Source organism: Mobula birostris, chromosome 18, assembly GCF_030028105.1.
Source record: "Mobula birostris isolate sMobBir1 chromosome 18, sMobBir1.hap1, whole genome shotgun sequence".
In the NCBI taxonomy this organism is placed as follows: Eukaryota; Metazoa; Chordata; class Chondrichthyes; order Myliobatiformes; family Myliobatidae; genus Mobula; species Mobula birostris.
In genome coordinates, this window is record NC_092387.1 from 51421311 (window position 1) to 51440435 (window position 19125).

Genomic DNA, 19125 nt, shown 5'->3' on the forward strand with positions numbered 1-19125 from the left:
AGATACCATCCATGCATATATTCACACTGATAAAATGAGTGAATTATTCCACCTACTTGTTTTGAATTATGTTATGATCTTTCATAGACAGAATAACACTTCTGTGATATCTTGGAGGGAAACTTTGGGGGTGTAAAGAAAAACTGAAAGAGCCCACCTGTATTCAATTACTGTTGTTATGGCATCTTTTTGGACAATATTTAAAATCTGTTGCACACTGGGGTTTAATAACTTTTAGGATTAATTTATGTAATTGAACCCATGAACTCTATGTTTGAAAATAATGCACCTTGTTAAATTCTTGCAATGCTTAGATACATTATTCATGAGGTCCTTGTTGCTTTTCTTTGCCTGTAGATGACTTAATTGGGTTTAATTTGGAAATGTTTTCATTGATTAAAGCTAAGAAGTATGATGAAAAGAAGATTTTTATCTTAATGGTTTTAAAAGTTCCAAGCAAAACAAATGTGAACAATTTTACCAGGAAAATCTGATGGATTACTCTTGGCAATATATGTCCTTTAGATTATTTTATTGGATTTTATTAGGCATTGGTCAGAGTCAATGTCTACTTCCTAGTCTCAATAATTTCTTTAATGTCAAAACATAGACATAATATATTGTATTTGTAAAAAGGAATATGGCAACTTCCACATTCTTGAGAGATATCCCACAGTGTTTTTTTAGTCAAGGAATTATTTTTCATGTACTGTCCCTGTCGTGATACTGTTGAAAGAATTTTACAAACCTTGATCTTCAATCATTGCACAATGGTTCAGTCTTTCAGTACATCCACTGTCTACAGAACTTTTAATGTCAGAATATTTTGCATGGAAGTAGACTTACATGCCTGTTTTACCTTATTTAAACCCAGAAGTGTAATTTCACTCCGGTTGAAGGCTATGGTTGATCTTGATTCTGATGTAACTCCACAGGGGAAATCATTGTTCAAGTTCAGAAAAGGCATTTTAGCCTGCCAAGCTTTCACTCCAAGGCCATCAACAAGCTGCATTGCCAAAAGCTTGAAGGGAATGAATGGGAAAACTAATGGGTAAAGCTTCCATATTATACTCACATCGTTTCTCATCTCACCATTTGCTTCATGAAGAATTCCATTTTCGAACGGGGGGTGGGGGAAGGGATGCCTGATTTACTGGGTCACTTCACCTATAGTGGAAGAGTCTTGGACCAGGGTGCACAGTCTCAGAATAGAAGGACGTCCCTTTAGAATAGAGGTGAGGAGGAATCGTTTTAGCCAGAGAGTGCTGAATCTGTGGAATTCATTGCCACAGGCAGATGTGGAGGCCAAGTCATTGGGTGTATTTAAAGTGAAGGTTTATATGTTCTTAATTAGTGAGGGTATCAAAGGTTGCACAGAGAAGGCAGGAGAATGGGGATGAGAGGGATAATAAATCAGCCATGATTGAATGTTGGAGCAGAGTCAATGGGCTGAATGGCCTAATTCTGTTCCTATATCTTATGGCCTTCACTTTAGCACAAATATAAACCCTGCTCTGGTGAGCGCATGATGGAACTCAATATTGCAGAGTGTTCAAATAAAATAATTACGAGAGCTTGGTAGTTTGTTCAGTTTCGTTTGGTTGAGAGCTCGGGGGTTCAGTTCTTTTCTTTGATGTAAGTATGGTAGTTGAGAGAACTAGTTAGTCTCAAAATGGGAATGGTAGCTTTCTCCTTTTATGTTTGTGAATAGTTAATTGGATCAAGAGGGAGCTAAGCCAGGTCACTGGGTGGTGAAGTGCCGTACTAGGTAGTGTTGTTGTTTCAACAGCTCCAGCAGCCTAGCTCAATCCTGACTTCAAATTCTGTTTGTATGGAGCTTGGGCACCAAAGCCAAAGTTGAGTTTATTGTCATATGGCAGAAGTACATGTATGCACAGGCATAATGCGAAACTTACTGGCAGCAGCATCACAGACACATAGTATAAGATAAGAAGTGTTCACAAGAAAGACATAAAGTAAACATAAACTATACACATTTTTTTCAAGAAAACAGAATTAGAACACACGAAAGTAGTCATTGTAGTCATAGTGATGCTATACTGAGATAGTGATTGCGGTTGTGCAGATTGGCTCAAGAAATTTATTTACCATCACAACAGGTCAAAAGTAGATGCCATTTCATAAGCTCTTCAGTCAATGCTGGAATGCCTGGACAGCAAAGATGCATATATCAGGATGCTTTTCATTGACTACAGCTTAGTATTGAGTACTATCATCACATCAAAACTAATTAATAAGCTTCAGCACATAGGCCTCAATACCTCCCTGTACAACTGGACTGGATTTCCTCACTTGCATACACCAGTCCGTCTGGATTGGCAACAAGATCTCCTCCATATTATCTATAACACAAGTGCACCATAACATAAGGCTGTGTGCTTAGCCCCCTTTTCTACTTACTTTATATTTGCGACTGTGAGGCTAAGCACAGATCCGATGCAATATTTAAGTTTGCTGATGACACTACCGTTGCTGACTGAGTCAAACATGGTAACGAATCAGCATAAAGGAGGGATTTCGAAAACCTGGCTGAGCAGTGCCACAACAGCAACCTCTCAACACAATATCAGCTAGATCAAGGAACTCATAATTGACTTCAGGAAGAGGAAACTGGAGGTCCATGGTTCAGTCCTGATCAGAGGATCAGAGGTGGCGAGGGTCAGCGACTTTAAATTCCTCAGTGTTATCATTTCAGAAGATCTGTCCTGGTCCAGCACATAAGTGCCGTTATGAAGAAAGTGCAGCAGTGCCTCTACTTTCTTAGAAGTTTGTAGAGGTCTAAAACTTCGACAAGCTTCTCTAGGTGTGTGGTGGAAAGTATAATGACCAGTTGCGTCACAGCCTGGTATGGAAACACCAATGCCCTTGTGTGGAAAAGCCAACAAAAATGAGTGTACATGGACCAGTCCATCACGGGTTGAGCCCTCCCCACCATCGAGCACATCTACATGGAGAGCTGTCACAGCAAAGCTGCTTCCATCAAGGACCTCCACCATTCAAGTCATGCTCTCTTCTCATTGCTGCCGTCAGGAATGAAGTACAGGAGCCTCTGGACTCACACCACCAGGTTCAGGAACCGTTCCCACAACTACTTTCAAGGATTCCTCATTTCATATTCTCGGTATTTATTGCTTTTTTCATTGATTGTTTGTCCTTATTGTTGAGTATAACCTTGCACATATGAATGCCACAAGGAAATGAATCTCAGGGCTGTATAAGGTGACACATATGTACTTTGAAAATAAATTTACTTCGAACTTTGAAATGAATAGTTGAAGGGAAGTAGTTCTTGAACCCGATGGTGTTGAATTTCAGGCTTCTGTACCTCCTGCCCAATGACAACCGTGGGAAGATGGCATGATCTGGTTGGTGGAGATCTCCAATGATAGATGTTGCTTTCTTGAGGTAATGTCTCCTCTAGATACTTTCAATGGTGGTACTAAGTAGCAGAATGGGACTGATGGGAATATAGTGAGAGTTGTAATAGACTTGATGGACCAAATGGTTTCCTTTGATGTCTTAAGAAAACATAAATTGTGAGAAAAATGACTCCAACATCTCGCAATAGGAGCTTGGAGTCAGTTCAGCAGCCATTGACTCAACAACTAAACTGAACACTTGAGCTGCAGTGTGCTTTTGCTGACTAACCCAGCAGTCTATCTCAGCAGTGGAGCCTGGATAAAGAGTCTACAATTATTGCTGGTTTTAATGAATATCAGATATGCCAGGTAAGGTGATAGCAAGGTGGTATAGCAGGAAAGACTTGGAGAGGACGTTTCCAACGGTGAGTGAGTCTAGGACCAGATGACACAGCTTCAGGATACAAGGGCATTCCTTTAGAACAATTCATTGTGGAGGCCAAGCCATTGGGTGTATTTAAAGCAGAGGTTTATAGGTACTTGATTATTAAAGGTGTCAATGTCAAAGGTTGCTGGGAGAGGGCAATTGAATGGGTTTAACAGTGATAATAAATCAGCAATGATTGAATAGCGAAGCAGACTTGATGGGCTGGATGCCCTAATTTTGCTCCTATGTCTTATGGTTTTTCAGTCTTATCAATGCTTGTCAGATAGTTAGAGATGATCCTGCAAGCTAATGTCCATATGGGTAAGCATGGACATATAGCAGGTAGCATATCTGGTAACTTATTCAAGAATACAGTAGCTGCCTAAAATCAAGCTATAATCTTCATATATGTTGAGGAATCATGATACCATTTTCTTTCAGTGTAGTATGATGCATGGACAGTAAAGGCTAAAATTCTAACAAATAATTATTATATTTCTTATTTTTAAAGTATATTTTCTGATACCTCAAGAATCAACTTTCATAACTAATATTGAAAATCTACTCCTCTTCACATTTTGTGGAATTACGCTTTGTGCCAACATCTCCTTGGTAATCAACAGAACATTAATGGCAGGAGAAATATTGCTCCAATAATGTCCCAACCAATAATATGAACAATTTATATCCTATCTCATTCCCTTTCTCATAATAAAGCATCCCAACGTCTGCACAGCAGACTGTATTCAAAAATTTAATTGTTTTTGGCATTAGTGGGTCAGATACTGTAACCAAACACCTGAATAAAAAATGTCCTGAAAGGCAATTTTAAGAGGTGAGAGAGAATGGGAAAGAAGTTTTTTTTTAAAAAAAGAATTCCATAATTTAGCATCTTGGTATTAAAGCACGTTCACCAATATTGGAGTGATGAACGTGGCAGACGTAAATTGTGGAAACACAAGTATCCAGGAAGGTTATAGCATGGACAATGTTGGATGGTTTAGTAGGAGTGATGCTAAAGGGGTACTTGTACAAAGTTAGACCTTGTACAACCTTATATTAATGTCATGTTGTTGCACATCTAAGTGAGCCCACGCTCCTGAGTTGCATTAACAATGGGTCCATTTCTTATCTACTGAGTTCATTTCTTTCAGATTCAAGATCAGGTTTGACGAATGGTAAAGTGATGACTAACTAGAATAGATCTATTGTGGGCATTGTACTAATACATCCATTTGACTTGCACAGTGTAAACAAAACTCTGCCTTGAAGATTCTTATATTTTTAAAGACATGAAGTCTTTAATTTTTAAGAGGTTCCCTTTTGCAGTATCATTATTGATTTTTATCTCAGAAATGATGAATGATACTTTATACTGAAGTCTTTAATTCATAGACATAGGTACAGAAGTATTTTATTTGTGGAGTTTGGCTGCTTATGATTAAACAACTGCATACTGGCAGGACATAAAGTGCCATTGTGGGAAATCAGTGCACCACAATGATCCAGTAAAGGTAAACTTCCAGCAAAAGATATGTTGCTTGGTGCATGTAGGAGCATTACCATTAAGTAGATTGCACAAAATTGAATTTCATAATTTTGATAGAAATGCTTATGTCTGAAAAGCAATGTAAACATGTCAAGAGTTGGCAATAAAAACTAAAAATAGTGTAACCTCTCAAAAAGAGTAATTGAACTGAAATCTTGCCACTTCCTTATTCCACAGCCTTATTGCTTTCCTTATTGCCTGACCTGCTGAGTATCTACAGCATTCTCTATTTTTATTTCAAATCTTGATTTGTTACCTTTTCATTTACAATACTGCATTCTCCTTTGATTTTACTTACAAACGAATACCTACTCAAACATTAGTGGCAGAAGATTATAGTTTTAACTCTATGATAAAGTCCTGTTGTAAACAGAAACTAGCATTGAACAAGAGATTCCTTGTTAATCAACACACACAAAATGTGGGAGGAACTCAGCAGGTCAGGCAGCTTCTGTGGAAAAGAATAACAGTCGACGTTTCAGTCCGAGACAGTTCTTTAGGTCTGAGAAGGAAAGGGGAAGATGCCAGAATAAAAAGGTGGGGTAAGTGGAAAGAGGCAAGAAGGAAGGTGATAAGTGAAGCCAGGTGGGTGGGAAAAGTCAAGGGCTGGAGAAGAAATAATGTGATAGGACAGGAGAGGACCATAGGAGAAAGAGAATAGAGGGGACCCAGGGTGAAGTGATAGGAGGCTGAGAAGAAGTGAAAGGTAAGAGTGGGGAATAAAGGAAGAAGGAATGCTATTTGTAGTTGCAGATACATTGTAAAACCAAGATCCCATTTATTGTACGTGGACGCTGCTTGATTTACTGAGTGTCTCCAGCACTTTGAGTGTATTGCTCAAGGTTTCTAGCATCTGCAGAATCTCTTTTGTTAGTGAAGATCTCTTGGTATTATATAAGGAAGAGCCAATGGATTTGAGTATCTTGGGTGACATTTTCACCTCAGCCAAGACCATGCAAAAAATAAATTAACAGTTCATTTTGTTCATTAGATGTTTAATGGGGAGGAGAGGAGTGTTGGTAGGGGTTACAGTATGCAAAGTGGCCGATGCATTTTCCTACAAAACAATGGTTGTCATTTATCGGCATATTCTGAAGAAGTATTGAAATAGGAGCTTACTCTTTGCTCACTATCAGACAGAGACCACATAGCTGAGCACATTAATTGGACACAAAAGAATGAATAAAATTCCCCCTTCCAAAAGCTTACAGTATGATTATAAAAGTCACTAAAAGAGAAAGTAAATGAGCATTAGTACCCCAATCCAACATCTCCTGGAGTGTTAAACTAAAGTTGGATAAGCAATTAAGAGTTCATTATATTCAGCCATGGATTCTCTTGTTAATCAACTGCTAATTATTTCTCAATAAGCTTCCCGTATTGACGTCACAATCATTAATCCTGTAGTGTGAACGTCTGCACACGCCAATGACATGGAATACATTGGCACTCAGCCCAGAGCTAGACAAAGAAACACCCCATAAAATTATAACTGAGGATCATATTAAAGGAGCAATGTGATTTTGAATGTGATAGTTGGATTGATAGGGAGATTGTAAACTAGATGTACATCACCTCTTCTCATTCATTCAGTTTCCTACTCTCAGTTTTGTAATTCTTCCCAGTGAATCTTTACTCATTTTTACAGGGATTAACAAAATCCCTTCACTTAAACTGCATTTGGGTAGTTAGCCTTGAGTGTCATATGCCCAGCTAATGCCATAGGTGGATTGACTAGACAGATTGGAAGGAGGGGCTACTGAGAGCAATTACCTTGAGGCATGAGTTGGTTGGTGGAGATAGGGATGGAGGGAGAGCAGGGTGATGATAAGAGGAAGTTGATGATGGTGGTGGGGCTTGCATAGAACCTACAGAGCAAGAGCTCTCCTCTGGCCTATTCAAGGTCAAGGATTAGAATTAGACTTGAATTTACCAGAGAAGAATTCTAGCTCTCCAGATTCTACTAAAATAATTCTTCATGCAGGTCTCACTGACTTACCAATAGATTCACAAGGTCACAAGATCACAAGACAAAGGAGCAGAAGTAGGCCATTTGGCCCATCGAGTCTGCTCCACAGCTCCCCCATGAGCTAAACTATTCACCTATCTAGTTCCAATTTCTGGCTTTATCCCCATATCCCTTGATACCCTGACTAATTAGATACCTGTCAATCTCCTCCTTAAACACCCTCAATGATCGGGCCTCCACAGCCATATGTGGCAACGAATTCCACAAATCCACGACCCTCTGGCTAAAAAAATTTCTCCTCATCTCTGTTTTAACTGGGTACCCTCTAATTCTAAGATTATGGCCTCTTGTCCTGACTCACCCACCAAGGGAAACAACCTTTCCACATCTACTCTGTCCAACCCTTTCAACATTTGAAATGTTTCTATGAGATCCCCTCTCATTCTTCTATACTCTAATGAATACAGTCCAAGAGCCGACAGACGCTCCTTATATGTTAGCCCCTGCATTCCAGGAATCATCCTCGTAAATCTTCTCTGAACTCTCTCCAATATCAGTATATCCTTTCTAAGATAGGGGGCCCAAAACTGCACACAGTATTCCAAATGAGGTCTCACTAATGCCCCATAGAGCCTCATCAACACCTCCTTACTCTTATACACTATTCCTCTTGAAATAAATGCCAACATAGCATTTGCTTTCCTTACCGCCAATCCAACTTGGTGGTTAACCTTTAGGGTATCCTGCACGAGGACCCCCAAGTCCCTTTGCACTTCCGATTTTTGAATTTTCTCCCCATCTAAATAATAATCTGCCCGATTATTTCTTCTTCCGAAATGTACAACCGTACATTTGTCAATGTTGTAGCTCATCTGCCATTTCTTTGCCCACTGTCTGCAACCTTTCCGTTTCTTCAACATTTCTTGCTCCTCCACCAATCTTGGTGTCATCTGCAAACTTGGCCACAAAACCATTTAATCCATAATCCAAATCATCGATATACATCGTAAAAAGAAGCGGCCCCAACACCGACCCCTGCGGAACACCACTAGTAACCGGCAACCGATCAGAATAGGATCCCTTTATTCCCACCCTTTGCTTTCTGCCTATCAGCCAATGCTCCACCTATTTCAATATCTTTCCTATAATTCCATGGGCTCTCATCTTATTAAGCAGCCTCATATGCGGCACCTTATCGAAGGCCTTTTGAAAATCCAAATACACAACATCCACAGCCTCTCCCTTGTCAATCTTATTCGAGATTACCTCAAAAAATTCCAATAGGTTGGTGAGACAGGATCTTCCCTTCATGAAACCATGCTGGCTTCGGCCTATCTTGTCATGCACCTCGAGGTATTTCATCACCTCGTCCTTGAGGACTGACTCCAATATCTTTCCAACCACCGACGTCAGACTAATAGGTCTGTAATTTTCTTTTTGCTGCCTCCTTCCTTTCTTAAATAGCGGAACTACATTTGCGACCTTCCAGTCCTCCGGAACCATGCCAGAGTCTATTGATTCCTGGAAGGTCATTTCCAATGCTTCCACAATCTCCAAAGCCACCTCCTTCAGAACCCTTGGGTGCACCTCATCCGGGCCGGGAGACTTATCTATTCTTAGTCCACTTAGCTTCCCAAGCACTTTCTCTCTAGTTATCTTGACTGTACCTAATTCTATTCCCTGATACCTCTGGCTATCAGGTATATTGCTCATGTCTTCCACTGTGAAGACTGATGCAAAATACTCATTCAGTTCCTCTGCCATCTCTTTGTTATCCATTATAATTACTCCAGCATCATTTTCAATTGGTCCCATATCTACCCTTGTCATTCTTTTACTCTTCATATATTTAAAAAAACTCTTAGTATCCTTTTTTATGTTAATTGCCAACTTCCTTTCATAATTCATCTTTTCTTTCCTAATGACTTTCTTAGTTTCTTTCTGTAAGTTTTTAAAGGTCTTCCAGTCCTCATTTTTCCCACTAATTTTTGCTTCCTTGTACGCAGTTTCTTTTGCTTTTATTTTTGCCTTAACCTCGCTCGTTAGCCACATTTGTGCCATTTTTCCATTCATGATTTTCTTTTTTCTTGGAATATATTTTTCCTGCATTTTCCTTATTTCTTGTAGGAATTTCATCCAATTCTGCTCTGCCGTCCCTCCATTTAGCTTACTTTTCCAATTGACTTGGGCCAGTTCCTCTCTCATACCACTGTAATTTCCCCTGTTCCACTGAAATATCGATACACCTGATACCAGCTTCTCCTTTTCAAATTTGAAACTGAACTCAATCATATTATGATCACTACTTCCAAGAGGTTCCTTTACCTCCAGTCCCCAATCGCCTCAGGTTCGTTACACAGCACCCAATCCAAAACAGTCGGTCCCCTGGTGGGCTTCTGGACAAGCTGCTCCAAAAAGCCATCCTGTAGGCATTCTACAAACTCCCTCTCCTGAGATCCATTACCTTCCTGACTTTCCCAATCCACTTTCATATTAAAATCCCCCATAATTATCTTGACATTGTCCTTCTGACATGCTTTTTCTATTTCCAGCTGCAACTTGTAGTCCACATCCTGGCTGCTGTTTGGAGGCCTGTATATAACTGCTATTAGTGTCTTTTTACCCTTGCTATTTCTTAATTCTACCCATAAGGATTCTACCTCTTCTGATCCTATGTCCCTTTTTCCTATTGATTTGATATCGTTACTTACCATCAGGGCCATGCCACCCCCTTTATCTACTTTCCCATCCTTCCTGTACACTGTGTACCCTTGGATATTCAGCTCCCAATCACATCCATCATTTAGCCATGACTCGATGATGGCCACAATGTCATATCTTTTAACCTGCAGCTGTGCAGCAAGGTCATCCACTTTATTTCTAATGCTGCGTGCATTTAAGTACAGTACATTTAGATCGGTACCTGTATCGGTACCAGATTCAGCTGGTAAAGAGTGTCCTATTCATAAGCAGGTTAAATTTTCAAAAGAGGTCTTTTGGATCTGGGTGAAGACTTACTCTGAAGATATGTTAGTCTTCCTTAAACTGCTCCCATCATTATTTCTCCAAGAGGACCACAACCCTGCCATAGGATTTGGAGACATGCGTGCCTCAATGACCCAGAGAGCTATGTTGGCTGGAGTCAGGGCTTTATGCTTTGGCTCTTGGTAGGGTCACCCACGCCAAACAGGTCAAAGGGAAGAGGCCAGACTAAGAGCAGTCCACCAATCCTCCAGGTTTGGAGGTTCAGCTCAGGGCTAACAACATTGACTGGTCAAAAAAATTGTTATGGAAACAGCAGTGAAAGATCCTTCTATATCTGTGTGCAACAGTATATGGCCAAGGACGGACAGAGATGGAGGACCTTCATTGCTGCCCTAAACACCAGTGGCGTAACAGGCAGTAACCAACCTGTCACTATAGTCTAAAATACAGAATTCCATGACATTGACTCCATGATGATGAATGCTCAACTGTAGACAAACTACACTGGTGGGGTGTGATAAGGTGTAGCTAAATTGTATGTAACTTGAGGGAATTGTTGCCACTAATCACTAAGATCTTAGAACAGCCACATTAATTTTGCTTTCGAAAATTAAGTCATTGCACAGAAACAGGTTTTGCCAATATATCAAGGTTGGAGATTAGAGTTAGAGTCTTGGTTACAAAAGGAGAATTATTGAACATACTATTCCCCTATCACCTAATGGTTTATCATCAGCTGGACTGGGTCTTAGTACTGAAGAGAATGTATCACAGTTGAATATACGTAGCTAAAACATCAGTGTTTCTCCAAAACAACGTAAGACTTGACCAGAGATGACTTCTTGCTCTCCAGGTTCCATGAAAACAGGGGTTCCAAACTATGGACCAACACCATGAAGCAAAAGGTCCATGGAGCCCAGCTTGGGAACCCTGGATTAAAAGAATTCTTCATACAGGTCTCACTGACTTATTAATAGATTCAGAGGACATGAAGAGAGTTCCAGTCATAATTTCATAAGAGACCATGGATGTCTGGGTCTGGGTGGAGCATTATTCTTACTTCTGTACTGTAGGACCACAACCCTGCCACAGGACTTGGAGACATGCCAAATCCAAATTTGGAGACATGCCAAATCCAAATTTGGAGACATGCCAAATCCAAATCCAAAACCATTTGTCAGCAGTGAAATGGTGGCATTTTAATATTCAAAACCTTTCTTCCTCCTAAATTTTCCAATCCGTTATTCCTCTAGATATATCTGATTTGTTTTTTTTCCCAATCTTTTCATAGGCTGGAAAGATTATTCTTATATATCGGCCGAACAATTTCAGCATCCTCAAGCGGTTTCTGATCTGGGCCGTTTTTCGTAAGTAAAGCAGGCTGCATCCAAAATAAATGATTCTCATAGGCAGTAAGGTCAGATTATCCTGCATTCTCTGTCTCCATTTGTCATCCATCCGTGACATTAGCTTCTAATTTTTCCTTCTTTTTATCCTTGGTAGGAGAGGTCATTCCCACCCTGACCTGCTGGGTACGTCTTCCCACTCTATATTTTTCACTCCTACCTCCTTTTGTCTACTATATGTTTCTCTGTTGAAGTCCTCTCACTTTATCTGCTCCCATTTTCTCATTGACTAGATGACCTTGTTTCCGGTTTATCCCCTTGGTCAATCTATTTTTTTTTTTTCGTTCCCCACCCTCCCAAGCTTCTTTTATCTCCTTTTGCAGTTCTGACAAATTATCTCTGACCTGAAACATTGTTTCTCCCACATGGATGTAGCCTGACCTACTGAGTATTTCCAGCAATGTCTCTTCTATTTGAAATCCCATACTTTGAAGTCTTAGGCCCCTCTTCCCAAGACACTGTATTCCCTTTGAGGCCCCAGACCCCAGCTATTTGCACGGCCACTGATGCATACCCTGACCTCCACCACTCTCAGGTTTCTTAACCAGTTGCAAACCCTTGCCCTCTTATTGTTCACAAATCTGACTTGAGCTTGGGGCCTGATCAGGCCCATAACTACTGACTCACTAGCCCCAGTGACCCAGCTTCACACATGATCTCTGGCTGCACATCATTCCCATGATTGCATGGGACTCTCCTGGATGTTATTTGTTTCCTCCTACATCAAAAAGGATTGTCTCCTGGCATGGATGAATGGTAGAGTCTGAGGGAAATTGATGGGAATATGGAGAGAATAGGTTACAGAGAAAATTAATTGAGGATCAGAGAGAGTTCATGAGCCAAAATGGCCTCCTTTTGTAGAACAAAGAATAGTACAGCAGAGAAACAGGCTCTGCAACCCACAAAGTCTGTACCGAACACAATGCCAAATTAAATCAATGCCACTTGCACTCACATTATTCATATCCCTCTATTCCTTACATATTGATATTGAAAAGCCTCTTAAACACTGGTATCATAGCTATACCCCACGTACCTCTTTCTGTGTAAAAATAAAATTGACCCACACATCTCCTTTAAACTTTCATACTCTCGCCTTAAAGCTCTGCCTTCTGCTATTTGACATTTCTACCCTGGGGAAAATATGCTGATTGTCTATGCCTCTTATAACTTTACAAACTTCCACCTGATCTCCCCTCAGCCTCCAATACTAAGAGATACAATCCAAGTTTGTTGAACTTCTCCTTATAACTCATGGTAATTCAGGGAATGTTCTTGTAAACCTCATCTGTACCCCTTCCATGGCCATTACATCCTTCTTGGAATGGGCACCCAGAATTTCACACAATTCTCTAAGTGCGGCATGATAAAGAAGTCATAAGAAAATAAGAATAATATGAGAACTATGGCCCCTGAAATCAAAGCACGCAGTGTTCACACAGCAGGGCCCAAGACTCAACTAGAGTTTGCAATACCAGGCCTATGCTTTAAATTCTCACAGGTCCACTATGTAATTTTCAGAGAATAGACACTAATTGTTCTTATGGCTCCCAGAGCAATAAAATACACAGCTGCATGTTTATGGAGTGAAGAGAAACAAATAAGAGGGGAACCAGAAATACAACATGCAAAATGAAAACCCCCTCCAAATTCGAAGAGCAATGCAGTTACAGTGGTTGCCTCAAAATCAAAAGATTCTTACTTCCTCAAATTCTTGGTCCTTCCACCCTGACCACAGTATAGTGTCAGAATGGGACTGATCAAAATCCCATACTTTTGAGTGATGAGGAGCCTCTTCTCAAAGTTCTGACACCAGTGTTTTCATATGCATTGTGTCTACTGTACCTCAGTGGATGGTGCTCTTGTCTCTGAGTCAGGTGGACATGTATTCAAGTCTTACATTATTTACAGTACTGTCCAAAAGTCTTGGGCATAGATGTATGGCTGGGGTACCTAAGACTTTTGCATAGCATTGTTTTTGTCAATGCGGAGCGGAGAGCCAGTTTGTAAATCTGGCTGGAGCAAAGGATACTGGGAAAGGTGAGGGTAGAGCAGCACAGGAGGAGTGTGAGACAGTTGGCAGAGGAGTGCCAAGTATGGGGGCTGGCACAAGTGCAGACACACCCAGCCCTGAGATGTTAGACAAGGTCATTTGATTCCAAACAATTGGCTTATTGATCAATGAAGAATGTCCCTCTGGTGCTTCCCCCTCCCTCCCCTCTTCCAAGCCATGATTCCCCTCTCCCTGTACCCTTCCCACTCTCAGTCCACAATAGTGACCCATATCAGAATCAGGTTTATCATCACTCACATATATCATGAAATATGTGGGGTTTTTTTGCGCCAGCAGTACAGTGCAATCCATAAAATTACTACAGTACTGTGCAAAAGTCTTAGGTGCCCTTGCTATATATGTATGCTTAAGACTTTTTAACAGTACTGTAATTTAGACTGATAGACCAGTGCTGAAGAGATCCTGCGATGCTGATAGAGGCGTCTTTTGGATGAAGCATTCAACAGATGTCATGTCTGCCCTCTCATTAAAGATCTCAAAGGTTGTTATCCAGTGTATAACTAGTTATGGTTAAACTGGACAGGTCACTAGTTTCAGAAGGTACTTCAGAGTCAACCACATTGTTGTGGGTCTGGAGTCACATGTAGGTCAGATTGAATAAAGATGATAAATTTTCTTTCCTTAACAATATTAAAAGTTCAAAGTAAAATTTATTATCAGAAATTTATTCTTTTGCTGTGGGCATACTTAGCAAATCTATAGAACGGTAACTGTAAACAGGATTTGTAAGCTGTAAACACACTGTGCAAGTGCAGTTAATAAATAAATAGCAGTAAATAATGAACATGAAATAACAAGATAAAAGTGTCCCTAAGTGAGTGTAGTTATCCCCTTTTGTCCAAGAGCCTGATGGTTGAGGGTAGTAACAGTTCTTGAACCTGGTTAGTTAATTCAGTATGTTTTACGACAGTTATGTAGCTGCATAGTTCCTGTAACTAAAGCTAGCTTTCTTTAGAAGTTCATTTATTTCTGTAATTTAATTAACTGAATTTAAATTCCACAGCTGCCATGCTGAGCGTTTACTTCATTGTCTTTTGGAGTACTGTGTACAAGTTAGCTGTCACATTATTTTTCCTTAAATTGCTGTTCTTAGCGTGGCTACCAGCTTCTTCTCAATAGCTTGAAAATATTTACTTGACCTTGTGCTTGGTTATACTCTATTACAGCTCAGAGCGTCAGAGTTCGAAGTTCAATTCCAATGTCATCTGTAAGGAGATTGTACATCTTCTCCATGAATGCATGGGTTTCCTCCGGGTGCTCTGGTTTCCTCCCACAGTCCAAAGACATACCAGTCAGTAGGTTAATTGGTCATTGTAAACTGTCTTGTAGTTAGACTGGGTTATACCAATGAGTTGCTGGCAGTGCAGCTCAGAGGGTCGGAAGGACATACTCAGTGCTATATCTTTAAATCAGGAGTTCCCAACCCGGGGTCCATGGACTCCTTGGTTAATAGTAAGTCTTATTGGCATAAAAAAAGATTGGGAACCCCTGCTCTAAATAAAATAAAATAGTTATCCTTCCAAATTCTACTTTGGCTTCTATCTTTAGCAATAATGCCATAAAACAAAATTTCTCTGAAGTCATTAGAATGATGACATTATTAAAGGTGTGATTAAGATATAAATTGGTGCTCTAGATTATTCCTTTTACTGTGTAGGAAGGTTTGAGTAATCTAGGTTGATGGTTTGGTGCAGAGAATAGAGAGTGGTGCATAGTTAAGATTCCATTCTTCTGATGAGATGCTAAACAGAGGTCCCATTAGCCTGTCCTTGGGGATTAAAGACCCCACAGCACTAATGGACCAGTAATAAGAATCATTCCTCATCCAGCAAACCCAATAGCACATTAACTCTTAATTCATTCATATGATCTTTGTGGCTTCCCGCTGTGCATAGAATGCTGGCTTGCATAGCAACAGCCAAGCACTTCAAAGTTGATCATTGCATGCAAAGTACTTTGTGGCTTTTTGAAATATGAAATAAGTTAATTATAAAGGTCAACTTCTATTATTTTGTTGATATTTTCCTGACATGTTATTTTGAGATGTACAAAGATTAAGCAGGAATAAATTGTTAAGTGGAAATTAAGTTGAATCCAAGAGAGAACAAATACAAACATCTAGTCATGAGTGGGAAGCTGGTGTTTGTTAAAAGGACAGATATAATTGTGTTTAATTTCATTAGAAAATCATTTGTAATGTTTTTGGCTTCTGTAGTATTGTGTTGTGTCATGTTTTGTAGCTTCAAAACATTAAACTAATTCAAAGGAAGACATGAGAGTCCAAAATATGAGTCTAGCTTCGTGTTTACTTTAAGCGAGGCACTCACTTATTACGTTCTAGTGTGATGAAGTATGCAATTCACATATTTATACATGTAACCCATAATGGATTATTTAAACAAACAAAAGTGCTTAATCAACCAATATAGATATACAGGATTACTCAAATATAACTGAAATATTAAATACATAACACTCCTCCCTGCTTAGCTATGCACTCCAATTCAATATAGAATGCATCTCAATTGTATACACAGTATACAATATAATATAGCTACTATATAGACATCCACAGAATAGTCAGTTTTAAATCGCTGTGAAGAATTTTTTTTCTCTTGTGGGATAATGTCTTTCCTGACAAGGGGGAATATCTCTGCTTGGCAGGAGAGACTTGTGACTGTGAAACAATCTCAGGTTTTGGGGTCTCCTGTGTGGTGATTGTAGGAATTGACTCTGAGACTGCAGGAGGTGGTTCTGATAGTGGTAGCCATCTTTCTTCTTTCTTTTTTTTCCTTCTATTTTGTGCATCTTGATCTTGAGAAGGTGCATTTAGTTCACTGGAGTATTTTCTTATTAATCCTTCCATTGCTCCCTTTATGATCTGATCTCTCCTCTTGGTTTCCTCATCAACAACATCATCTGATTAATCCTCTGATTTTGTATCTCCATTGACTTCATTCTTTTTGGCCTTCCATTCATCCAGCCGGGCTTTGGTCTTTGCAACTACTCTTACAAGTAGGTTTTTGTCTTCCACTTGAAGTTCATGGAATGGCCTTAATGCATGCAAAGCAGATTTCAGTTGTTTCTACTCACAAAAGCCAAATGCTTCCAACTTTCCTGAAGGTCCTTGAACTCTCATCCAGCTTAAAATCAGATGCACAGAGGTTGGCATCAACACCCGTTTGTCCTCTTTTGGGCAATGGTTCATAGTGTTTAACATAGAGACAGTTGTGGCATCATTCGGTATCTTTCTTAATTCATCTTCAATTGACTTTATTGTGGGGAATGCGGGATGCAAATTCTGGATGGATCTCCAGTCAAGTTTCGCTGTCTCAGCTACTCACAAACCCATACTGCTGGTATTCCTATTCTTACCACATACAAGCCCAATGTCGCTTGTTGTTTGTTGTATTTCACTGTCATGAATGTCATTCCCACAGGAATTACCTTTTCTCCAAGGAGTTATCTTTTCTCCAGTATAAGTTCTTAGTTGGATATCTGCAAGCTTCAGTTTAGTATATTTGAAATGCCTCTCAAACTCATTTTGTGGAATGACTGAATCAGCTTAACCAATGTCTAATTCCATTTTAATTAATTTGCCATTCACTTCTGGTGTAAATTACAGTGCTTATAAAAAGTATTTACCATTTCCTCCACCCCCAGAAGTTTTCATGTTTTATTGTTTTACAACATTGAATCACAATGAACTTAATTTGGCTTTTTTGACACTGATCACCAGAAAAAGGTTCTTTCATGTCAAAGTGAAAACAAATCTCTACAAAGTGATCTACATTAATTACAAATGTAAAACACAAAATAATTGATTTCATAAGTATTCACCTCCTTTAAAATGACACACCTAATCATCACTGTCTGTCTGTATCTTGTTTTACGGCGGTTGGCATCCAGCTTAATGGTGCATTACCGCCACCTAATTATCACTGGTACAGCCAAGTGGTTTTATAAGTCACATAATGAGTTAAATAGAGATCACCTGAGTGCAGTCAAGGTGCTTCAATTGATTGTGGTAAAAATACAACTTTATCTGGCAGGTCCAACTGCTGGTGAGTCAGTATCCTGGCAAAAACTACACCATGAAAACACAAGAACACTCCAATCAACTCTGTAAAAAGGTTATTGAAAAGCACAGGTCAGGAGAAAGATACAAGAAAATTTCCAAGTCACTGAATATCCCTTGGAGTGCAGTTAAGTTAGTCATCAAGAAATGAAAAGAATATGGCTCGGCTGTAAATCTGCCTAGAGCAGGCCGTCCTCAAAAACTGTGTGACTGTGCAAGAGGGACTAGTGAGGGAGGCCACCAAGAGACTTATGACAGCTCTGGAGGAATTACAAGCTTCTGTGGCTGAGATGGGAGAGACTGCACATACACCAACTGTTGCCCAGGTGCTTCACCAGTTGTAGCTTTATGGGAGAGTGGCAAAGAAAAAGCCTCTGTTGGGGAAAAAACTGACATGAAATCTTGGCTAGAGTTTGCCTGAAGGCGTGTGGGAGACTCTGAAGTCAGCTGGAAGAAGGTTCTATGGTCTGATAAAACCAAAGATGAGTTTTTTTAGCCACTGGACTAAACACTATATTTAGCGTAAGCCAAACACCTCACATCATCAAAATCACACCATCCCCATCGTGAAGGATAGTGGTGGCTGCATCATGCTGTGGGGATGCTTCACTGCAGCAGGCCCTGGAAGGCTTGTGAAGGTAGGGGGTAAAATGAATGCAGAGAAATTCTGGAGGAAAATCTGATGCAATCTGCAAGAGAACTGTGACTTGGGAAAAGATTTGTTTTCCAGCATGACAATGACCTCAAGCATAAAGCCAAAGGTTCACATGAATGGCTAAAAAACAACAAAGTTAATCTCCTGGAGTGGCTAAGTCAGATTCCAGACCTCAATTCAATTGAGAATTTGTGGCTGGACTTGAAAAGGGCTGTTCACTCATGACCCCCATGCAATCTGACAGATCTTGAGCAGTTTTGCAAAGAAGAATGGGGGGAAATTGTAGTGTCCAGATGAGCGAAGCTGATAGAGACCTATCCACACAGAGTCAAGGCTGTAATTGCTGCTAAAGGTGCATCTACTAAATAGTGACTTGAAGTGGGGTGAGCAATCAACTATCTTGTGTTTAATAATTGTAATAAATTTAGTCCAATTTTTAAGGGGGTGAATACTTATGAGATCAATTATTTTGTGTTTTATATTTGTAATTAATGTAGCTTCTGTACCTTCCAAGGAACACTTCCAAGGTTGGCGGTGGGGAGCTGCTTTCTATGGCACAGTATATTACTTATCTATTGCTTGTTTTCACATTGTAAATCTCA

The 19125-nt window shown here is 39.8% G+C and overlaps 1 protein-coding gene across 1 annotated transcript in view; it reads left to right on the forward strand.

Moving 5' to 3' along the window:
• The window catches only part of LOC140211885 (heparan-alpha-glucosaminide N-acetyltransferase), a 349860-nt gene that overhangs the window by 301033 nt on the left and 29702 nt on the right, over positions 1 to 19125 (forward strand). The window contains 2 exon segments of the mRNA XM_072282072.1: positions 11602 to 11677; positions 15087 to 15089. Coding sequence (XP_072138173.1) covers positions 11602 to 11677; positions 15087 to 15089 — 79 coding nt within the window.